Source organism: Sciurus carolinensis, chromosome 12 (genome assembly GCF_902686445.1).
Source record: "Sciurus carolinensis chromosome 12, mSciCar1.2, whole genome shotgun sequence".
Classification (NCBI taxonomy): Eukaryota; Metazoa; Chordata; class Mammalia; order Rodentia; family Sciuridae; genus Sciurus; species Sciurus carolinensis.
In genome coordinates, this window is record NC_062224.1 from 73,614,842 (window position 1) to 73,636,031 (window position 21,190).

The 21,190-nt window shown below is 32.4% G+C and overlaps 1 protein-coding gene across 2 annotated transcripts in view; it reads right to left on the reverse strand.

Annotated features, from left to right (window-relative positions):
• Nucleotides 1-755: 755 nt before the first annotated feature.
• Nucleotides 756-21,190, reverse strand: part of Kctd3 (potassium channel tetramerization domain containing 3) — a 49,448-nt gene continuing 29,013 nt past the window's right edge. The window contains exons 11-18 of one of the 2 annotated variants that reach the window (XM_047521118.1): nt 18,114-18,201; nt 17,872-17,988; nt 15,957-16,127; nt 12,063-12,218; nt 7,777-7,873; nt 3,922-4,106; nt 3,496-3,628; nt 756-2,476 (exon numbers count right to left, since the gene is read on the reverse strand). In XM_047521118.1, coding sequence (XP_047377074.1) covers nt 1,915-2,476; nt 3,496-3,628; nt 3,922-4,106; nt 7,777-7,873; nt 12,063-12,218; nt 15,957-16,127; nt 17,872-17,988; nt 18,114-18,201 — 1,509 coding nt within the window. In that variant the 3' untranslated portion in view covers nt 756-1,914. Of the gene's footprint in view, nt 2,477-3,495; nt 3,635-3,921; nt 4,107-7,776; nt 7,874-12,062; nt 12,219-15,956; nt 16,128-17,871; nt 17,989-18,113; nt 18,202-21,190 lie in introns of both variants that reach the window. The other variant, XM_047521117.1, reaches the window with a different exon arrangement.

Here is a 21,190-nt window from a genome sequence, read left to right on the forward strand (position 1 = left end):
CAGGAATAAAACCATTGCCTTTTCAAACAGGAAGACGTGGATTCAAAAGTTGGCTCAATAGCTAAGTTATTTATCTTTTGTGGGTCACAGTGATCTCATCTGTGAAATGAGAATACTTAACAACTGGTATAATACTTGAAAATAACTACTTGAAAATAAGACAAAATTAACTGAAAAACTTTTAATCATGAGAATTCTAATTCTGTTCTCATTTTTCATCAATCACATAAAGTACATAGAGGCATTTCTTTTAGTTACAACAACCCAAATGATATTGGTATAATGAAAAATTCAGGCAAGTGGGAACACTTTTCTTAGGTTACAAAGGTGTCAGAGTAGACTCAAATCCATGCTCTGTAACCCTAAGGTTCAATCTCCTGTAAATACATGAGAAAAATAAAATGGACCTGTAATACAACACAATCCATGATATAGTCAGCTACCTTTTCATAGTATTTTGCTGTATAATAGCCCTCTTTATCTATTTTTTAAATTTTCTCTTAGTGGTAAATATTCCAATTCCCCACCCCCTTAATTTCCTTACTTGTCCATCCAACTTCCACACCACTGTGATTATCATGAAAAAGGCACAAGATGAATCCTTAGTGACTTTGAAATTATGCTTTGCCTAACATTTTTCCTTACTGACAATATGACTTAGTTTTTGTACATATTCTCACTCTCCATTTTCTTTTTATAGAAAGAAGTCAAAAAAAAAAAAAAAGATCCACTTCAAACATCTTAAACAACTGAAATCATTATGTCTAAATCTTTCTTATTTGATTCAATTGATAAATAAATACAAGAGAATTTTGTGAAGCCATTGGTAATATAGTAAAATTTAAAGAATTTTATTTGAACTTTACTCATTATATTTCTTGGAATGGGAATATATACATTATTCACCAATAAATGCTTAATGGTTTAAATTTACACTTACCCCATTTGCAGAAACTTGAAAATCATTCCAATTAAATGAAAAAAATTTTACAAAATTTTTTCCTCTAACAATTGAAAATATATTCAAAATAACATTTTTACAACAACCAAAAACCCAAATCTACAATCTCAGAAGTTTAACAAAATGGTCTACATTTAAGTTATTTTGATTATTAATACTAAAAGGTGGCTCCTAAAACAAGGTTAGATGAGCAACTGAGTTTTCCCTTCTGGGCACTCAAAACTTTGCCTAATTTATTATTTTTATCTCATCTTTTCCAAAACAGACAATTGCTCCAACTTGAAAGACAATTCACATGGACTTTTTGCATTGAATATTGGTGATGCATGCTAAGATTTAAGAACTCCCAACAGTGAGAATCAGAAAATGACCCACAATTAAAAAAAAAAAAAAAAAAATCCTAGAAGTCTTACTATACAGTGGAATCTTGTACTCAACATTAATAGTGTTTTTTAATTACATGATATTTTCTCACAAACGTAGCACCTCATCAAATATCTGGTAAACACACTGAAAACACAATTAAGTTTGGGAGACCAACTTTCAAAAAGAATTGTCATTCACTTAAGGTAACATTGCAAGACAAGTCTCAGGCACAATCAAGATTAGGAATGCAGTCTGTTGGTTCCCATGCTCCAGGGGATATTCATCCATATGGACACCATCCTATTAAGATGTGGTACTATGATAACAAAACCAATGGAGTAGCTAAACATTAAAACAAATACTGTTTTACAAATAATCTGTTAAATGTGTTTGTAAAACTAAAAAAACTTCCAAAATGTCAAGAGATATGATTACTTTATCTCCTTATTCCAGGTAATTCTGTTAAAAAGATAATAAATGATGTTCAATTTTATCTTGTAAAGTCTCACTGTAAAAACTAACTGAAATCCAGGAAAATTTAATTTTCATCTTAATTTAACAAAACTACCATTCATTTTGGTGAGTTTTCACAAGCTGTATTCTTGACCTGAAGAATCACTTTTTTTATGCCGAGGAGATGGAGTGGTCTTTGTAGGAGAAGGAGATGCAGTACCAGGCGAGTCAGTTCCTCCATCAGAAGTACTTGGTGATGATGCCAGATAGGGAACTTTCTTTCTTCCAAGGAATCCTCCCCCTTCAAATCCTCCTTTCTTCCGTAACTCCACTTTATTTTCATTTTCATCTTCTGATGCCCTCTTCTTGGATTCAGAAAAAACTTCAGCTGTTTTGTGCATTTCTAATCCACTATCCAATTCTTTCAAACTTTTTATTTCTGCTCCAGGAGACTTTCTCTCTAATATATTACATTCCCCTGTTGCCCCCTTCACTTCAGCTTGTATTGGACCCAAGTTACCATTTTCAGGAACAGCTCTTTCTACATTTCTGTTTAAATTAATAGTCTGGAAGTCTCTGTAACTATGAAAGCTCTCAGTCCTTCTTGCCCTTGCTAACAAAGGACTCTCTCTGTAAGGGCTCATGGAACCATAAGTAGCTGCTTCATGAATGGTTTCATGGTGCTGAAGCTGAAGGCTGAAAAAATTTTTTGAAATTATAGTTCAGATTTCACTTTGCAATTTCTCAGGAGCATATCTCATTAATTGAACTACTAGTAAAAATACATGTACAGTATATTATATCCACATTTTTCCCTGTAAACCTGTATTTATCAATAGGTACACGCCTGTAATCCCAGCAACTGGGGAGGCAAAGGCAGGAGGATCACAAGTTCAAGTGTAGCCTGGGCAACTTAGACCCTCTCTCAAAATAAAATGTAGTTCAGTGGTACAGTGCCCCCAGTACCACATTAAAATTTTTTTCTTTTACCAAATATATATATATGTAAATTACCAATGCAAATAATACCACACGTATATAGTTAAGTTAGACTTCTGAGTAGCTGGAGAAAACAAAAACAAAATAAAAACCTTCAAAATCACCAATCAATAAAATTCAGCACTTGGCCTTTGGTTCTTCAGATTTCAAAACATTTTGTCAATATGGGAAGAAAAAAGAAGGCATACTATATGGTTGTATTGAAATACATAATGTCTAAAATATAAGATTAACAAGATAGTATAATCACTTTTGATTAATATAGTCCCTGAAACAACAGGAACCAAACCTCTGTATACTAAGCAAAGTGACATAGGATTTCCCTATTTTCTCTGAGTGAAATCTTAATCACATAATGGGCCTTCAAATTGGCAGTAATTCACAAAGTAAGTTAAAAGGCAAAAAATGGTGGCTTGGGTTACAGCTCAATGGGAGAATGCATGCTTAATACTACGCATGAAGCCCTGGGTTCAATCCCCAGTCATAAAACAAACAAAACCCCCAAAAATAAAAGGAAAAAGAAAAAACTGGTTTCCTATGAAAAGAACTAGATATGCACAGTACATATAGATAAGAAATTTGCTAAATAAAAAAATAAATATTAACAAAATCTGCATTACTTTTAAAAATAAGGCTTTTAGAACAACTGTGATTATGTCAGTTCATTTTCCCAAAAGCTATCAATTCAACTTATAATACCCAGCTTTTTAACCTACCTAGAATTTGATTCTCGAAGGCGGCTATGCTGAACTACAGAAGTTACTGGACTAATGTTGGGTGTAGCACAGCGAGATGTGCTGAGATCACATTGATCTAGTAATTTGAGTAGCTCTTCTTCAGTTGGACCACCTACATCTTAGGAAAACAAACACTCATTATAATCATTGATGTCAAAAGCTTGCCTTGTGGGTGGGAGGGGCTAGCATTAGGTTTAGGGTTAGGTTTAGAGTTAGGCTAAGGACAGCAGCAAGAATGAAGGAAAGAAGGACTGTGTAGAGAGAAAAGAGGGGTGGGAGGGGTGGGGGGAGGGGAGAAATAAAATAAACATCATTACCCTATGTAAATGTAAAAAAAAAAAAAAAAAAAAAAAAAAAAAAAAAAAGCTTGCCTTGTGACAAACATCTTTCCATGTGGGAACCTACCCTTATCTTCACTTTTATTAACCATATCCATAGCAGTGGTCAGATCCCACATTTGAATGCTGCCATTTGTATGGCCTGTGAACAAGTAACGCCTTGGCCTTGAGCCCATCCTACTGGATCCCTCACATTCTCTCACTGTAAATGAGGATATTGTAGTACAGTCAACAGCTTGGATCTCACAGATTCTGCAAAAGATATTATACAGTTGTAAAGCATGGGAAGAAATAACATCTTAATCATTAAGATGTTCTGTTCATATTTGCAAAGATACAGTTGAGTACATCTAAAACAAATTTAAAGGGGTCAAGGCAAGTCAATAGGAAGAAAATTCAAGTCTTGTTTATTTGAGGTTAGAGAAAACAATATATAAGCTAACCAAAATAAGGCAATACCTTAAATAAAAAAAAAAAGAGCCTTGATGAGAATGAACAATTATTTAAAAAGAAACTGAAAAAAAGAAAGAAATCATGATAGAAAATATTTTTAAAAAGTCATTAAAATTTATGTGCAAATTTTTAAAAATCTGAAACCAGGAAAAATATATCACTCTACAGAGATGGCCAACATTGTATTCTACATTAGGATACTCTTTACTCTATCAAAGCAATGTTATAGCTACTTACTAATTTTCAAAAAGAATAAAAGTGAAACGAAACAATTATCATCTATCCTGACGAATGAGGAAACCAAAGACTAAAGTGAGCAGATGATTTTTCCCAAAGTCATAGGGTTAGCTGAATTGTACTTCAGTGAATTATTTATTTTGGCCTACTTCAAAATAGTGTTTGAGGAACTTATTTAAAAAAAAAAAATGAAAGAAAAAAAAGGAAAAATTAGTACCAAGCAAATGTTAAGGTCAAAAAATTAAGAAGGAAGAGAAAGTACCACCCAAATAAATATGAGAAACATAGTAGAAAATAGTAGGAACAGAATATGAAGCTTAGCTCGATTTCCTAGCAGGCAAGGCAAATGGGAGGAAAATGCTAATTCCTACATGCCCACATACAGTGTGAAAGGGGCTATGCTAGTCTCACTCCTGATCTCAAGGAAAATGCTTCCTTCATCACTGAGTCTGAGATTTGCAACAATTATTTCCTAGACATTATCAGATTAAGGAATTTCTTCTTTGTTTTAGTTACTAGAACTTTTTAAAATCATAAATGAGTGTATAATTGTCAAATTTTTTCTATTTATCAAGATGATAACTTTTCATAATATTGCTAACAGTGAATAACATTTATTTTTTAATATTTGTAAATTGATTTAAAATATATTTTTTAAAAAGCTAGATGTCTTATGTTTAAAATAAACATCAATATTTATATGTGCATGAAAACACAAATGATTTTGCTCTTTTTTTCCTATGAGATAGATTCCTTAGGATTACTTCTTCAAATTTTTCTACAAGTATTTTTTTTCCATGCAAACTTCAACAAATCCTTTCATTTCACTTTTTCCTATTTAGAATCTGAATTGTCTTTAAACAGCATGCTTTGGTTATAATAGCTTCATAAAGGGTTGGTCATCTATTTGATTCTACAAAAAAAAACTTCTGCTTGTTACTTTATAACTAGGATTTCCTCTGGAATGATACATTTAAAGTAATAAAATTCGTTTTATCATGCAGAAATTGTAGTTGATTACATACTGTCTGAAATAACAGAAGAGGGTTATGTGAAAAATTAATATAGATGAGATACTACACTGTTAAAGGGGAACAGTTTTTAACAAATATTTGGCAGCTTCTTCACTAAATATGCACTGAACAAACACTAAATCACAGTGATTTATACATGCTGAAGAAAGGCAACCAAGAAATTTTAAAAACATCAATAGTATCAGTAACATTAAAATGAAAACCAATAACGTGTGTAAGGACTCTGAATATGAATTTTAAACTTTTTTCACTTGACATGAAAAAAAATTTTTTAAGAGAAGAAATGCCAATCTGAGACTACAAATAATAATTTTAAAGGAACTGAAATTTCAGTCAATGCAAAAGTAAGAGAAAAACTAACTTCAATTAAACAACTATTATAGTCAGGGACTACGTGAGATATTTTACATTTTTTGACTCATTTTACCTTGTTATGTTATACCATCAAAATAGTTGAACCTTATTTTGTAAAGAAACCAAGGCTTACTTTTTCTTTTTTTTTTTTTTGTTTTGGGGATTGAACCCAGGGTCTTGCTGATCTTGGATAAGTGCTCCACCACTGAGCCACATCCCCACCCCAATTAGTATGTCTATTATCGGGCTGGGGAGATAGCTCAGCTGGTAGAGTGCTTGCCTTGCAAGCACAAGTCCCTGAGTTCGATCCCCAGTACTGCAAAAAAAAGAAAAGAAAAGAAAAACAATGTCTATTATCAAGAATACAAGCAACAATAGGTGTTAGCGAGGATGTGGGGAAAAAGGTACACTCATACATTGCGGGTGGAGCTGAAAATTGGTGCATCCACACTGGAAAGCAGTATGGAGATTCCTTAGAAAACCTGGAATGGAACCACCATTTGACCCAGCTACCCCACTCCTTGGCCTATATCCAAAGGACATAAAATCAGCATACTACAGTGACACAGCTACATCAATGTTTAGAGCAGCTCAATTCACAATAGCTAGATTGTGGAACCAACCTATATGCCCTTCAATAGATAAAGTAACCGTGGTATATATACACAATGGAATACGATTCAGCCATAAAGAAGGATAAAATTACGGCATCTGCAGGTAAATGGATGGAGTTGGAGAATCGTGCTAAGTGAAATAAGCTAATCCCAAAAAACCAAAGGCCAAATGATTTCTCTGTAGGTGGATGATGGTACATAATGGGGGCAGGGTGGGGGCGGGGGGAGCCAAGAATGGAGGAAGGATGGATTGTATACAGGAAAATGAGGGGTAGGGAGAAGGAAAGATAACAGAATGGGACAAACATCATTACCCTATGTACAAATATGATTATACAAACGATGTGACTTTACTTCCGCATACAACCAGAGAAATAAAGTTGTACCCCGTTTATGTACAATGAATCAAAAAAAAAAAAAAGAACGAAAGAAACCAAGGCTAAGAAAAACAAAGTAACTTAAGCTGAATTTACATAGCTAATGAAGAGTGCCAGAATTGGAATTTTGTTCATCTGTCTGCCATCAAATTCATTGTTCTTCACTTAATGTTTGAATAGAAATCATTTCTGAAGATGAAATCAGAAGAATACTGCCAGTGTCATATAATGGGAAGGGCAGCATTCTCACTGTGCAAGTCAGGAGGTAAATACATAAAGACAGCATTCTTGTTCTCACAGAGACAATTTCTTTCTATACTCAAGTAGACAGAAGGAGAAAAATGTGATAAAATATGAAAATGAAATATGGGTGCTAAATGGTAAGCTGTGCCAAGATTATGCAAATTGTAGTTATTATTAATCAAGGTTTAACTGCTTCATCATTTTTATTGTACAAAGGAACACTATCAGAAAATCTGTAATATATTTTATGAAATATAACACATACAATTTGTATGTGATAGGCTAGGAAATATTTACATTCTAAAGTGTTTTATTTTCTAAAGGAAGAAACAATATTTTTAAGAAAAAAGTTATGTTTGAACATGAAAGAAGTTCACTGTTTTTTATTATATCACTAGTTCTTCCTACTTGTCCACAACTATCTGTAAAAACCTTAAATGAATCTTAGAAAATAAGTGCTAAGTAAACTGTTTTAATGTTAATTTATAATAATAATAATGAGATAATGAATAGACAACTTTTTAAGTTGCAGTCTTCATCAATATAACAAATTATGCCACGTATTCTGTAAGATAGTAATTTCTGCATAGAAATATCGTTAAAGTGTTACCTTTTCCCAGTAGATGAGAGTCTTACAAATAGTTTGTTAGTGATGGGAACAACTTTCTGGATAAACACCTGTTGATCATCTCGCTCTCCAAAAGGCCCTTGGTCAGACAACAGAAAATGTCAAAAGAAGTTAATTAAAATTTAATTTGTTTAATTTTACAATAGGAACATTAATATTAATACCTCTCTACTAAAAAGAATTTCTCACGCCTATTAGTATAGCATTGAGTTTCAAGTCAAAATCAGACACAAAATGCAATGATTCAAGCACTTCAACTTGAATTAAAAATTTTAAAAGAAATACACAATAATTCAAACTTTTATTTTATGCAGTAAGGTTACAAAAGTTGAAGGCAACAGTCTGATTAAAGTACCACATTAACAGTACTAGAGGAGAGCTGTTAAAATATTTACTCTCTTTGGGGATGTGCTTAGATTCTCATAATTTAAAAAGGAGGCACAGAGGTATAAATCAGCAGTAGAATGAACACACTTTCAGCATGTGCAAGGCCCTGGGTTTGAGTCCTAACACTAAAACAACCACAATAAAAACCACCCCACCACCAAAAAAAGGGGGAGAGAATGTACAAATTAAGTTGCTTCAAGCATTTACTTCACTTTTCTGAAAAGACAACATGTAAAATCTTAAAATATAATTCTGTTTAACTTCATTAAACAGAAGAAGTTTCCATTAACCTTGATCTTTTTCCTTTTTTTTAAAGGAAATGACTTCATATAGAGTAACTGGTAAGCTAAAACAGACACACAGCAGCACGAAAGTGTAATATGAAATCTAATGCAGGTTGAGTATCCCTTATTCAAAATGCTTGGGACTACAAGTGTTGCAAATTTTGGACTTTTTCAGATTTTGGAAATTTGCAAATACACAATGAGATATTTTGGGGATCAAACCCAAGTCTAAACATGAAATTTATGCTCCACATACACTTTATACACTGACTAAAGGGAATGCTATACAATATTTTTAATAATTCTGTACAAGAAATAAAAGTTCATAGTGTAGGATTTTCTACTTTTCATGTTGGAAACATGAAAAAAACTCAAAAAGTTTAGGATACTGAAGCATTTGGGATTCAGATTTTTGGATTAAAAAGAAAGATTCAATTATTTTCACTTTAGTGTACTGGACAAGGCAAAAAGATTCTGAACAACAACATAAAGAAAAACTTACTATGCAAAACTTACAGATAAAATTTTAAGAACTCTTTTCCTATTATATTCATTAGCTAAAATATCAATTTATTCTCATATAAAGTGTATGATAGACAAAAAAATTTTAAAGACAATATATCCCAAGCTATCTCATGAATCATGCCTATTTAATAAATGAAACATCTTTATGAGTAGTACTTTATTTTGCTTACTATGTGCCATATAAATACTAATTCATCCTAATAATCATAACTACCATGTAAAGGAGGTCATATTATTATCATCATTTTACAGATGAGAAAACTAAAGCACTAAGAGACTAGTTAACCAGAGGTCTCAGAGATCCTCTGGGATGGAGTTGGAACTCCAAGGAGCCCAAATAGTTTGGTTCCAGACTGGCTCTTCACTACACTATGCAGTTGCTCAATTACTGGAGAACTTTCTAAAGTTTAATTCTACTGGGAATGACAGTCCTCATTCAATAACCTATACACAAAGTCAAAATATTGATGATGAATAAAATACCTAGGGCTGAGCAGAACTATGGAACTGTTCTTCACTCCCCTTAAACTCTAATAATTCACATGAAATGCTCCCATAACCTAACTCTGATGACCTCGCCCAATTTATAGATTCTCCAAACTCTCCCAAATTCACATCTTTCCTTGGAACACAAAATATACTCAGATCCTTTCTGTTTTTGGGTGGGGAGATGGGAGGAGGAATCAAAATAAGCTCTGAACTCCCTTCCTTGCTTTTTAACTTTTTTGGTCACTGCCAGTACCTACTACTCCATTACCCACTGCAATCTAGATTTCACCCACAGCATTCTTGATGGTGTTTCACTGCTCTGTATGTCTATTTACTTATTTTTAAGTATAAAGAAGAAAGAAAAATCTCTCTGTTTCCTTTATTTTAGTGGGTTTTAAAGTTAATTCACGGGATTGTCTCTTACTATTTATTCACATTACACATGCTCTCCCTGAACAACTCCTACCAGGGCTTTCACTACTTTTTAAATGCTACTGATTCATAAACAAAATTTCCAGTTAAGGTCTTTGTTACCAGAGCCTAACCCTCATCCCTTCATACCATGGAATATCCACAGACAATACTACTCAAATATATATATTCGACTTCACATTCTTTTCCAAAATAAGCCCCTCTTTTCTATGTTTCTTTATTTCAGTTAATGGCACTCAGTTACTTCATTTCCCAAGTAAGACTCCTGAGTCAGCCTATGCCTTTACTGTTCTCTAAGCCTTCTTGGACATGCATATGAAGAATGAACTGTAAACACTGATCAGGTATCATTGTCAAAATTCTTAAAAAGCTCCCCGTTACTTACAATATAAAATCTAAACTCATCAGTTTATTGTAGAGAAAGGTTTTCAATTATGTGGTCCTTGCTTATCAACCCAGTCTTATCCCTAAATCCCTATAATCCAGCACTCAATGACCTTTTTGACATTTTCCAAACTTGCCAGGTTCTCTGGGTTTCTGTTCTTTTAGCATGCTCTTTTTGTTCTAGCAGTAAAGTCCCAACTCTAGAACATTTCAAATTGAACAAAAACATACTCATGCTTCCTATGTCAGTTCAAACACTATGACCTTGCTAAAGTGTTCTCTTTCTGAATGTTAGTTTCCATCAATATTAAGTAGGGCAAATATCTACTTCATATAATTGTTAAGAAGATTAAATGTAAGGGTATGATACCTAGCCTAGATACTGGTGCTATCTCCACTGAGTGCTTTTAGCTCTATGCCCTTAAGCACAGTGTACAAAATACAATTGTTTTCTTTTTATTCCCACTGCAAGTACTGTAAGTTAATGTTCACCACCCTGTATTTTTTTTAGATTCCTAATGTATGGAGCAAAACTACTAAATAACCATTTGTTGAAGAAATAAAAATACAAACTTCCAGTTCCTAGCAACATGTAGGAAACCATCATCACAAGTAATTATTAAAACTGATGGCAATGAACATTTCTTTTACTAAATATACTAAGTAGTGCAATTGTTTTAAAGTATTTTGAAACTTTTACTAAGTGAGCATATTCTAGATGGATGCAAATTTCCAGTATATTTAAAATTCATAGAAAATCAATTCTATTAGATTCTTTCAAATGAGTCCTAGGGAGAAATAATCTGTCTCCATGATGAACTCTGTATATGTATTTCTGTGTGTATATGAGTTCTCATTCATACATGTATGTATGGCATACAGAGACAAATTAATTTAACTTCACATGCCTTTTACTGAATTCAGAGCATCAATGAAGATATCACACATTATTTCCTAATGAATATTATGCCATCAAAATAATTTGATTTTTCAAAAACACCAGTCTTTTTCTAGCTTCAAATTTATTTTCAGATTACTAATCAAATAAAAATATTAAATTTTTTTAAAATACCCAGAATGGAACCTCAAAGAAAAATATTGTTTCAAATGTGCAGATATTATAGTTTTAGTTATAAACAAAAGTTGCTAGCATTTGCAGATGACATTAAATGAAGAAACATTAATAAGGTAAAAAATATCTTCTTACAACTTTTTTTTTTTTAATTTTAGTTATAGATGGACATAATAACTTTATTTTTTTTATGTGGTGCTGAGAATCAAACCCAATGCTTCACATGTGCCAGGCAAGCTACTCTACCACTGAGCCATAACCCCAACCCATCTTGTAACTTGTTTCTTTTGGTACTAAGGATTGAGCCCAGGGGTGCTTAACCACCTAGCCACATCCTCAGCCCTTTATTTATGTTTTATTTACAGACAGGGTCACAATGAGTTGCTAAGTGCCTCACTAAGTTGCTGAGGCTGGTCTGAACTCACTGTTCCTCCTGTCTCAGCCCCCCAAGCCTCTGGGATTACAGGCATGTGCCAGGCCCATCTTGTAACTTTTTAAACAATGAAAAATACTTCAATAATATAACTGAATTTATAGAATCTAATGAGAAAAATGCACTCAAATTGTTTTGAGTTTCAACTTTGAAATAAAAAATTAATATTTAAAACTCATTTTTAGACTTCTACTCTAGTTGATACATTTCTTTTGAACTATCCACATAATATCTGAAAATTACCCCAAATAATCTAGCTTACCTATGTCATTTCCAGAGGAATAGCTACCATGACTTTCTGTCTCCTCCAGAGATAGTATCTTGAATGATGCTAAAGGAGTGGAACCTGGCTGAGTAGAGATCATTCCTCTGAACCGTGTTACTGTCCATGTGCGCACATGATTATTATCTGCACAGACTAGAAGAGAAAGAGAACACAAAAGGTTACTAAATACAGATTATAAGGACAGTACCAAAATCCCTTTAAACACATTTGAACTTTTTCACTATAATCTACATTAAACAGATCATGGTACATTTAAGTAGCAAATGATGTATTTATCTAAAAGTTATACTCAAGTTATACCTACCTAAAAAAGAGGGGGGCTAAATATGTTTTATCTTGCTACAAATATGAGGTACACCACTAAATTCATGGATTCTTGTAAAAATAGACTGTAAGGTTTAAATATAGAAAAGGTTAAAAATGTGTATGTAAGAGAAGATACTGATTAACCTAGTCTTTGGCCAAACTACATAGTTAACAGTTGCTTAGTTTATTTTTTTTAAACTGAGAAACTGTTTCTGCTAATATTACTCAAATGTTAAACAGTCTAGATCAACAGTCATACAAAAATGATTATTACAAATGACATTTGTCAAATATCTTATAGGAATAAGAGCTATTTATTGTCTACTCATAATTAGTTATATTAAGGAACATTAGCGTCTGTACTAGAACTGAGCATTATTTTTAAGAGAATCTGCTTTAAGAAATCTGTTCCAATTAATTTGTTTTTTGAATTGAAATACTATTCAATGGATATGTAATGAGAAATCTCCTATCTCCTTATTTTTGTCTGAATAGGTACTTTATTAAAAAATAAACATCAAAAATGATATCACTATTGCATACATTTTTGACACGTCTTTGTAAAAAAAATACAATAATGTTCCATTTATAATGATTTTGGAAAATTTATTAGTATTACCAATGAATTACAAACTCATCAGTAAACACTAATAAAGAATCCCAAATTTCTTCCATGCACATATACCATTTCCTACTGGATTCTTATAAATAACATTTCTTATGAAGTATCAGTTTTGTATTTAAACCACACTTTAGAAAACAATATATTTTTGGCAAACAGCAACAAGTAACTTCTGGTTACTTTTTATTCTGATGTAACAAAATTCTCAATTCTCAGAATAACAGTTTTCTGATTTAAAAAAAAAGGAACATTTAGTTTTGGACTGTTTAATTAGTTACATGGAAAAATTCTGATTTTCACTATTAAGTTTAGAGGGATTCAGAAAAATAAATATCTTTAGGTGACTCAATTGAGTAATAAGGACAATTTTTTTTAATATTAATTATGCAAAAATTTTATTTCAGAAACAAAGTGATTACATTATGCTGATATTCATCAGGTGGCACAAAAACATAAATAGAATACATAAGAACTCAAGATTTTTGGGCTGGGGCTGTAGATCAGTGGCAGAGGGCTTGCCTAGCACATATGAGGCACTGGGTTTGATCCTTAGCATTGTGTAAAAATAAAAATAAAAAAAATAAGATGAAGGCAGTCTGTCTATCTATGACTACAAAAAAATAAAAAAAAAAAACTCGAGATTTTTTATTAAACAAGGTATTTTTCTTGACTAATTTTTCTTTATTTAAATTCCAAACCTACATGAAATGTTTCATGTTAAAATACAAATTTATGAAGTAGTTCTTTGACATCACATCCTACAATAACATTATAACCACCAAAATAACAGCCATTATTACTATCTTAAGCACTGTCATTTAAATATCACAACTACTGGCAAAATAGTCTATATTCTTATATAGGATTAAACTGCCTTATTTCATGCATATGTTTTGTGCAAAGGACTATGATGAGAACAGGATGGAGAACAAAATGACCTGCAGTAGGAACTCCCTCTCTAGAAAAGGGAGACAGATGTTAAATGAACAAATAAATCACCAAATGATTAGTTTACAAAGAAAACAAACTGAGATACTATTAAAGAAAGTTACTGTTGGATAGAGGTATACCTAATTTGTACTTGTGGCCAAGGAGGCCTCGCCAAGGAGGTATTTGAAATGAGACCGGAATAACAAGAAGGCAGCCAAACTATTATCCAGAAGCAAAACCTTTCAAATAAAGCAGACAAGAGCAAAAGTTCTAAAGCATCTTTAGAAACAGAAAAGTCAACAGTTAGAGGGTCTTGAACAAGAGAAACATGGGTAGGGAATAAGGAAGCAATCTGAAAGGTAAATAGGATCTAGAATAGGAAAAGCTACATAAGCCATGGTAGAAACTTTTATTTATTTTTAAATACAATAGGAAGCCATTGGGAATCAGATCTGGATTACATTTCTAAGAGATATTTCTATCTGCTGTGTGGAATATGTACCACAGAAAGGCGGCAAGATAAAAACATTTTAAGAGTTGAGAAGCTACTGTAGTAATCTAAGGAGAAATGATGATGGTGTGAATCACTAGGCTGGCAGCAACAAAAAACAATCAGACTGGTGACACATGATGCAGCAAAAACAATAAAATTTACTGGTGAATTGCATGTACACAGTGGAAAGCATGAAAGAAAAATCAAGAGCAGTTTCTAGATTTTTAAAATAAATGGTGACAATGTGTACTAAGATGGTTTTTGAATGATCAATTAATCAATTATTAAAATGTTGTTTTGTCTAATTTCAATTTGAGATAACTATTCAACATCCTATTAAATGTAATCCAGAAATAGACACTGGGTATATAAGTTTCCAATTCCCTGGATGATCACAAGTGAAAGAAGTCTGGGGTAACTGTTATATAGATAATAATTAGTACTCAAATCACCAAGGAAAATAAAGAAAACAGAAATCCTCCAGGGTAATCCAACATTTAGCAATTGGACCATAGAGGAACCAATCACAGAGAGTGAGAAAGGCTGATCCTCAGTGAGGCAGGTGAGTATCAGGTAAGTACTACTTTAAGAAAGCCTAAAGTAGAGAATGTTTCAGGAAGGCCCAGTGAAACCCCAAGCAATCAGATACTTAATAAAAAGCATGTTCATTTATTCACCCAAGGACAAGATTTTTGCTCCACTTGGTGTTTAATTAGAGAAGAGTGAAAAATGTATTATCTTTTAGGCATTCTTATATAAACAAACACATTATGTGAAAATGTTTATAAAAATTTCAAGTTGGACAGGAATTGCTGTACAAAAGAGGTAAATGTTAAGACTCTTCTAAAAGAGCAAACTCCATTGATACACCTAACTTACATTTTTCACAAAATCTTTTAGAAAAAATCTATTGTATACAATGAATTTCTTAATGGAATTTTACTTTGTGATCAAAAAGTAGTACTTATTAGACCACAAAATTAGTATTCGATTTTTATATATCTAGTTAGGATCCAAATTTATGACTATATAAAATAATTTAAAAATTTTACAGTTATAAGGAACTGCAAACCTCCCAAAATATTATTTTCTTTAAATAATATTTTTATACAGAACTAATTCTCAATATTTTTATGATGATCAAACATCAAAATACACATCTAAATCTACTTTAGCATTACACTGGTTGCTAAGATAAGCAAATTTATAATAAAAATGAAACAAAATTTCTAGGAAAAAAATCAACAGGGTTATAAGTGTTTTGAAATAAAATGTCAGAAGAACAAAATATTAGAATGGAGAATAAATAAGAGATCAGACAGCTCCTAAATCTGTATATACTACAACCAGGCAAAGTGAAAGAAATCTTTAAAAAACAATCATAACATTTCTCATTATTAAACTTTTCTATCATTTCTTTTACTATATTTTCCTTACATAAAACTGTATAGAAAATAATGCACAGGGCAAAGTTTCACAAGGGGGGAACTGCTTATCAGTATTAACAGTATCACTATACCTGATACAAGATGCTTCTCTGACAGCATGATTTTTGTAACAGGGCTTCGGTGAACTGTGAAAGTTTGAAAAAGCTGAGGGCCTGATCCAACTGTCTCTGGGTGCTGTACAATCACACGTACTGCTCCAGAACTTGTACCATAGGCAATCTCAATCCAGTTACCACTGACACCTACACAAAATCAAAAGTCAAAAGGTGGAATATTATGCAAAAATAAAAAGAAAGCTGCCCTTGCAAAGCTTCTTGATGATAACAGAAACAGAACAGGATTCGGAACTTATATCCAAAATTCACTCAGCAAAGAAATCTTAAGACTTCTCTGCCATCTTAAAATCAGTATTTCCTTTATAAATCTTTTCCTAACCCTTGCTACAAGATAAAATTGCTCACCTCCTCCCTAGTACTATGTATAAGGTTCTATCATGGTAACAACACACTAATCTTGAACTTGTTTCCTTATATACCTGCCTCTATTCCTTATTGTTAGAGACTAAATCATAATCATAGCTTTCTCTGTCACCTTAAAGAGTGCATGAAACACAGAAGATACTCAATACATGTTTAAAGAATTAGCAAGTCTGCCATGGAACAATATTCCATATAACTTCTCACCTAGAATAACTATCACTTTTACTTGCCACAATACTGAATCATTCTTTAATAATAAAGTATTAAATATACTACTTAACATTTTTAAAACACTGGACTATGGAATAAATACACTCATTAAATTGCTTACATCATACCTACACTGCGTTTTCTATTCATGTAAGGTTCAGCTGTGGTCTTTTTTTTTAAACAAGTGCCAAATCCCATCACAAATTTAAAGACAGGATGGAGCTTGGTGACCTATATTTTTAAAAAGCAACAGAGAGAGACAACCAACTAGCTATACCAGCAATTCTTTCTGCATTATCTGAAAATACATGGGAAATACTTCACTTGATCCGAAAGATGACTCCATCTTCATGTGTTAAAAATACTCCTGCTACCACAAAAAAAGTGCTTTGATTTGTAAAAATTTCCTAGTTTTATCTCCACTTCTAAATTAGATTGAAAAAAAAAAAATACCTAAAACCCCTCCCCATTCTATTCCTTCTAGAGCAAGGGAAGGCAAACTTTTCTACAAAGGGACAAATAGCAAATGTTTTAAACTCTGCATGCATACTGATTCTGTCACAACCTCTCAACTTCCATCGTGGCATAAAAGCAACCAAAGAATACATAAAACTTTTAACAAAAACATCTGGCTTGGGCAGCATTCCATATGCTGACCTCCCTATCATCTGTATACATTAGACTATTTCTTTTACAATAAAGGTTATTCCTTTAACAATAAAAGGATGATAATGTATAAGTAACATACTCAAGTATACTACTATTTGACATGTTAATATTTCCAGAATTCCTTTCATTACATGTTTTAAATTTCCCATTGATGTTTATCTTTCATTCTAGGATAAAAAAATTCTTAGTACTTACCCAAAGCAGTCTGCTCTACTAATTTTTATTACAATGGTCTTTGGAAGGCAATGGAAGTTATACACATTGAAAAAATGTCTTTTTCATAACTTAAATTTAAAAATTGCCAAGGTGGGCTGGGAGTGTAGCTCAATGGTAGAGTGCCCACTTAGAAGGCACAAATCCCTAGGTTAAAATAAAAATAAAAATAAAATCCCAAGGAAATAAGCTTAGATTCATACTCTTAAAAGGTTGCTTTGCTACTACTGATGTTAAAAAAATAAATAAAACCTCCAATTTCAAAGCAAAATCAGTTATTTTAATAAGAACATAAATGCAAAAGAATAATAGGAAAGCACCAAGATAGTTTTACCCAGTTTCATAGTAAACTAAGGTAGAAACACACATTCTCAAAAGAACTTTACAAATTTACAATAAATGGTCATGTACTAACTTGTTTTGGGTGTGAGGTAAACACTCAGAGCAGTAATAGCATCATTTGAAGGATCATGATAGAGTTCAGTAACAAGAAGATCATTATCCTTCATTCGCAAAGGGAACTTCTGCATATCTAAAATATAAAAATTATAAATAGCAATAAATAATACATATATTTAAAACTAAAAAAGTAATGTTTTCCTGTTTTCACTTAAATAATAACTGAAATAGGAGCATTTTAAGTGTCGGTATACTTACCTATGTAATATATTGATCCATTGTTACATCCCAATAGAAGGAATGACCCAGCAGTGTCATAACTGGTTATAGGAACAACATCTTGAACCTGATGCAGTGAGATTATTAGATGTTAGAAAGTAATTATAATTTCTATTTTCTGTTCAATTTCCTAAAAACTTTGATTCTTTTGATAAAAAGCAATATAATTTTTGTAAGGCTCAGAAAATCAACCTTCTATACGCACACATGCATACACATAAGCCACAGGGACCTCTGGAAGTCATCAATTAGTTTCTTTTAAATTTTTCTAAAAGTTATTTTTCCAACACCAGCATTTTGCTTTCTGAAGTTTGATGTATTATCTCCTTTTGCTGCATGTGGTTGCTAGATCACAGCCCTTTGGAAATGGAAGGCCAAGTCTCACAAGAACCTCTCCCTTCTCTTTCTGAGATTAAATGATCTGCCAAAAGTCATACAGTAAGGATAGAATTTGAACAGTAAACAAAGGAAGTGATTGCTAGATGGTATTAGATCCCTCAACAATTGATTCTAATTTCTTTGAAAAGGTAGCATTCACTATTTTTATTCTCTTTACGAAAGCTTTTCATCCATTTTCTAGGAAATGACAGGGCATACAAAATCTATATATGTTTTTATAAGTACTGGAGTAAAAATATAGTTCTTTCAAACAAATCAACCTAGTTTGCAAACTAACTGCCTATATACGCTATAAGAGAAAAAGCAAATGAGTTTTATTACAAATAAAAATAAAAATCAAACAGAACATAAAAAAGTGGCAACAAATGAGATTAAAATGAATCTTTCCTTATAGTCCAGCGAAGAATATGAACTTCATACTTGACATTTAAAGAAATATTAGATACCAAAGTTTTATACAAAAGTCAAAATGAGATTTTTAAAAATTGTTTAATATTCAAAAAGGTTAAAGAACTTTTATTTGTCACATTTGGTTTTCAGTTGAAAGGGTAATGCCTAACATTATCTGTTTAATGAGTGTACTTTTATGTACCAAATATTATCCAAGAAAACAAATGAAGTACTGAAGTAGAGGTAAGGGATGTGAGATATCATTTCTGTTCTCTAGGACCCTGTAACTTGTGAGAGAGAGAAAGAAACAATCATAATGAAAGAGGCCCTAAAATATAATGTGTAATACAGTCACAGAGGAAAGAAGGACTGTCATCTCAATATTGATGAGAAAAGGCCAACAGAGTGCTCACAGAGCAAGTGAGGTTGGAAAATTGAAGTCAACCAAGAGTGAGGTAGAGAAAAGGGAAGGGAATGTTTGACAGGACAAGTAAAAAAGCACAGAATCTATTTTAATTAAAAAAAAATAAACAAAAAAAGAGAGAAAACTTGAAAATAATGATTCCTGTAAGCCATTCAAATACAGAACCTACTTTATGTATGTACCTTCTCAGTGTCATGCAGTTATGAGTTGTTACAGTAGCATTATCTCTGCAAAGTACCCCGTCACCATACCCTAACTCCAGGTCAGAATTCTCAAACGGCCAATGCCAGCATGTTCTGTAGCAGGTGAACACTGTAAATCTTTCAATGATGGGACTAAATGATAGGCTTTTATGCCACTGAACAATTTTCTCACCCCATACAGCTGGAATTCTTTTAGCTCCAGCAGCACTACAGGAAGAATTTCAACTCCTACCCTAAAAGTGGAAGACAGGGGCAGACAGGGCCATGAGATTCCTCTCCCATTACATCCATATTTCAATGAAAAGACTGGAAGCAGCCTGGAGCTTGCCAAGGCTCATCCAAGAAAAATATTTTTATCGTGTGTTCTTGGAAGAATGGGCTCTAGGATTAGCATATTTCTACCTCCTTTACTGCAATCCTTAATCACATCCTGCTTTTTCCCCCACGTCTACACCTTAGTACAGGTAGAAGAGAGAAAGAGGATGAATAGGATTACAGAGGAGTTGGTACTGCTGAATACACAAGTAAGGAGGCAGCTATTATGGGGTCTCCTCTTCCTTATTCTGCCAAGTCAGGTGGGGAACCAGAAAAATCGCACAGAGTACTTTGGGTTCAGTCATAGTCAAGGATATAAGGTGGGAGTGGATTTTTCTCTGCTCAAGTAACACAGAGATCACCATTAATTTATCTGTATAAATTTAAGTGATTTAAAAATTTTAAATAATCAATCTATCTTTCCAAACAATATAAGGCCCCCTACAACCTTTTTGCCCACAATCTCTATACCTATAAAATCATTTTTATAGTACGTTTTTACCTTCATTTATTACTTTTTAAATAATCATTTATCTAAATTTATCAACACACTAACTTCTTTCCTAACCATTGCTTAATGAGTCCCACTTCTTCCCCTTCAAATATAAATAATAATTTTTATCAAAAAGTATTTCTTTAGCCCTTTTGTTGAGGATTATGCATGATAAAATTCATAGGTATTATGTGCAAACATCTTTGTCATTCACACTTGAATCAAAGTTTTGCTGTGTTTAAATTCCTAGACTCACACCTACTTTTCCTACCATCTTGAGGATGGCCCAGTCTTCTGCTTTCTACTGCTGCTGGGAAGATCTAATCACAAGGAGTCTGTGAGTTACACCCTGGATGCTTTCATCATATTCTGATCTTTCATTACAACACAATGCTTATAAACATTTAACTTATCAATATTTTGAACATTTCTTTAATCAACAGATTCATACCTTTTTTCTTTTCTCCAAAACTGTTTGTAGTTATCTTTTCCAAAATTGCCACTCTCATTGAGATAAAAATTTATCATTTTTTCTTTTTCTATTTTCCATCTCGTTCTCTTGATCCATTGTGAATAATTTTCTCAGATGTATCTTTCAATTCACTGTAATCTTTTACTGCTCTATTTAACTCACTACAGTTTTGTTTGTTTTTGTTAAATTTTTGATGGCCTTTTAATTTTTAGGATTCCATTTTCTTCCATTTCCTTTATTATAGTCTGTTTCTTCTTCACTTTAAAAACTTAGAAAATCGATAGCAATTCTCTTAACAGTTTGAATTTTTTTTCCAGTTTGAGGGTACAAATACAACTTTTGTTACATTTGATAACTTCC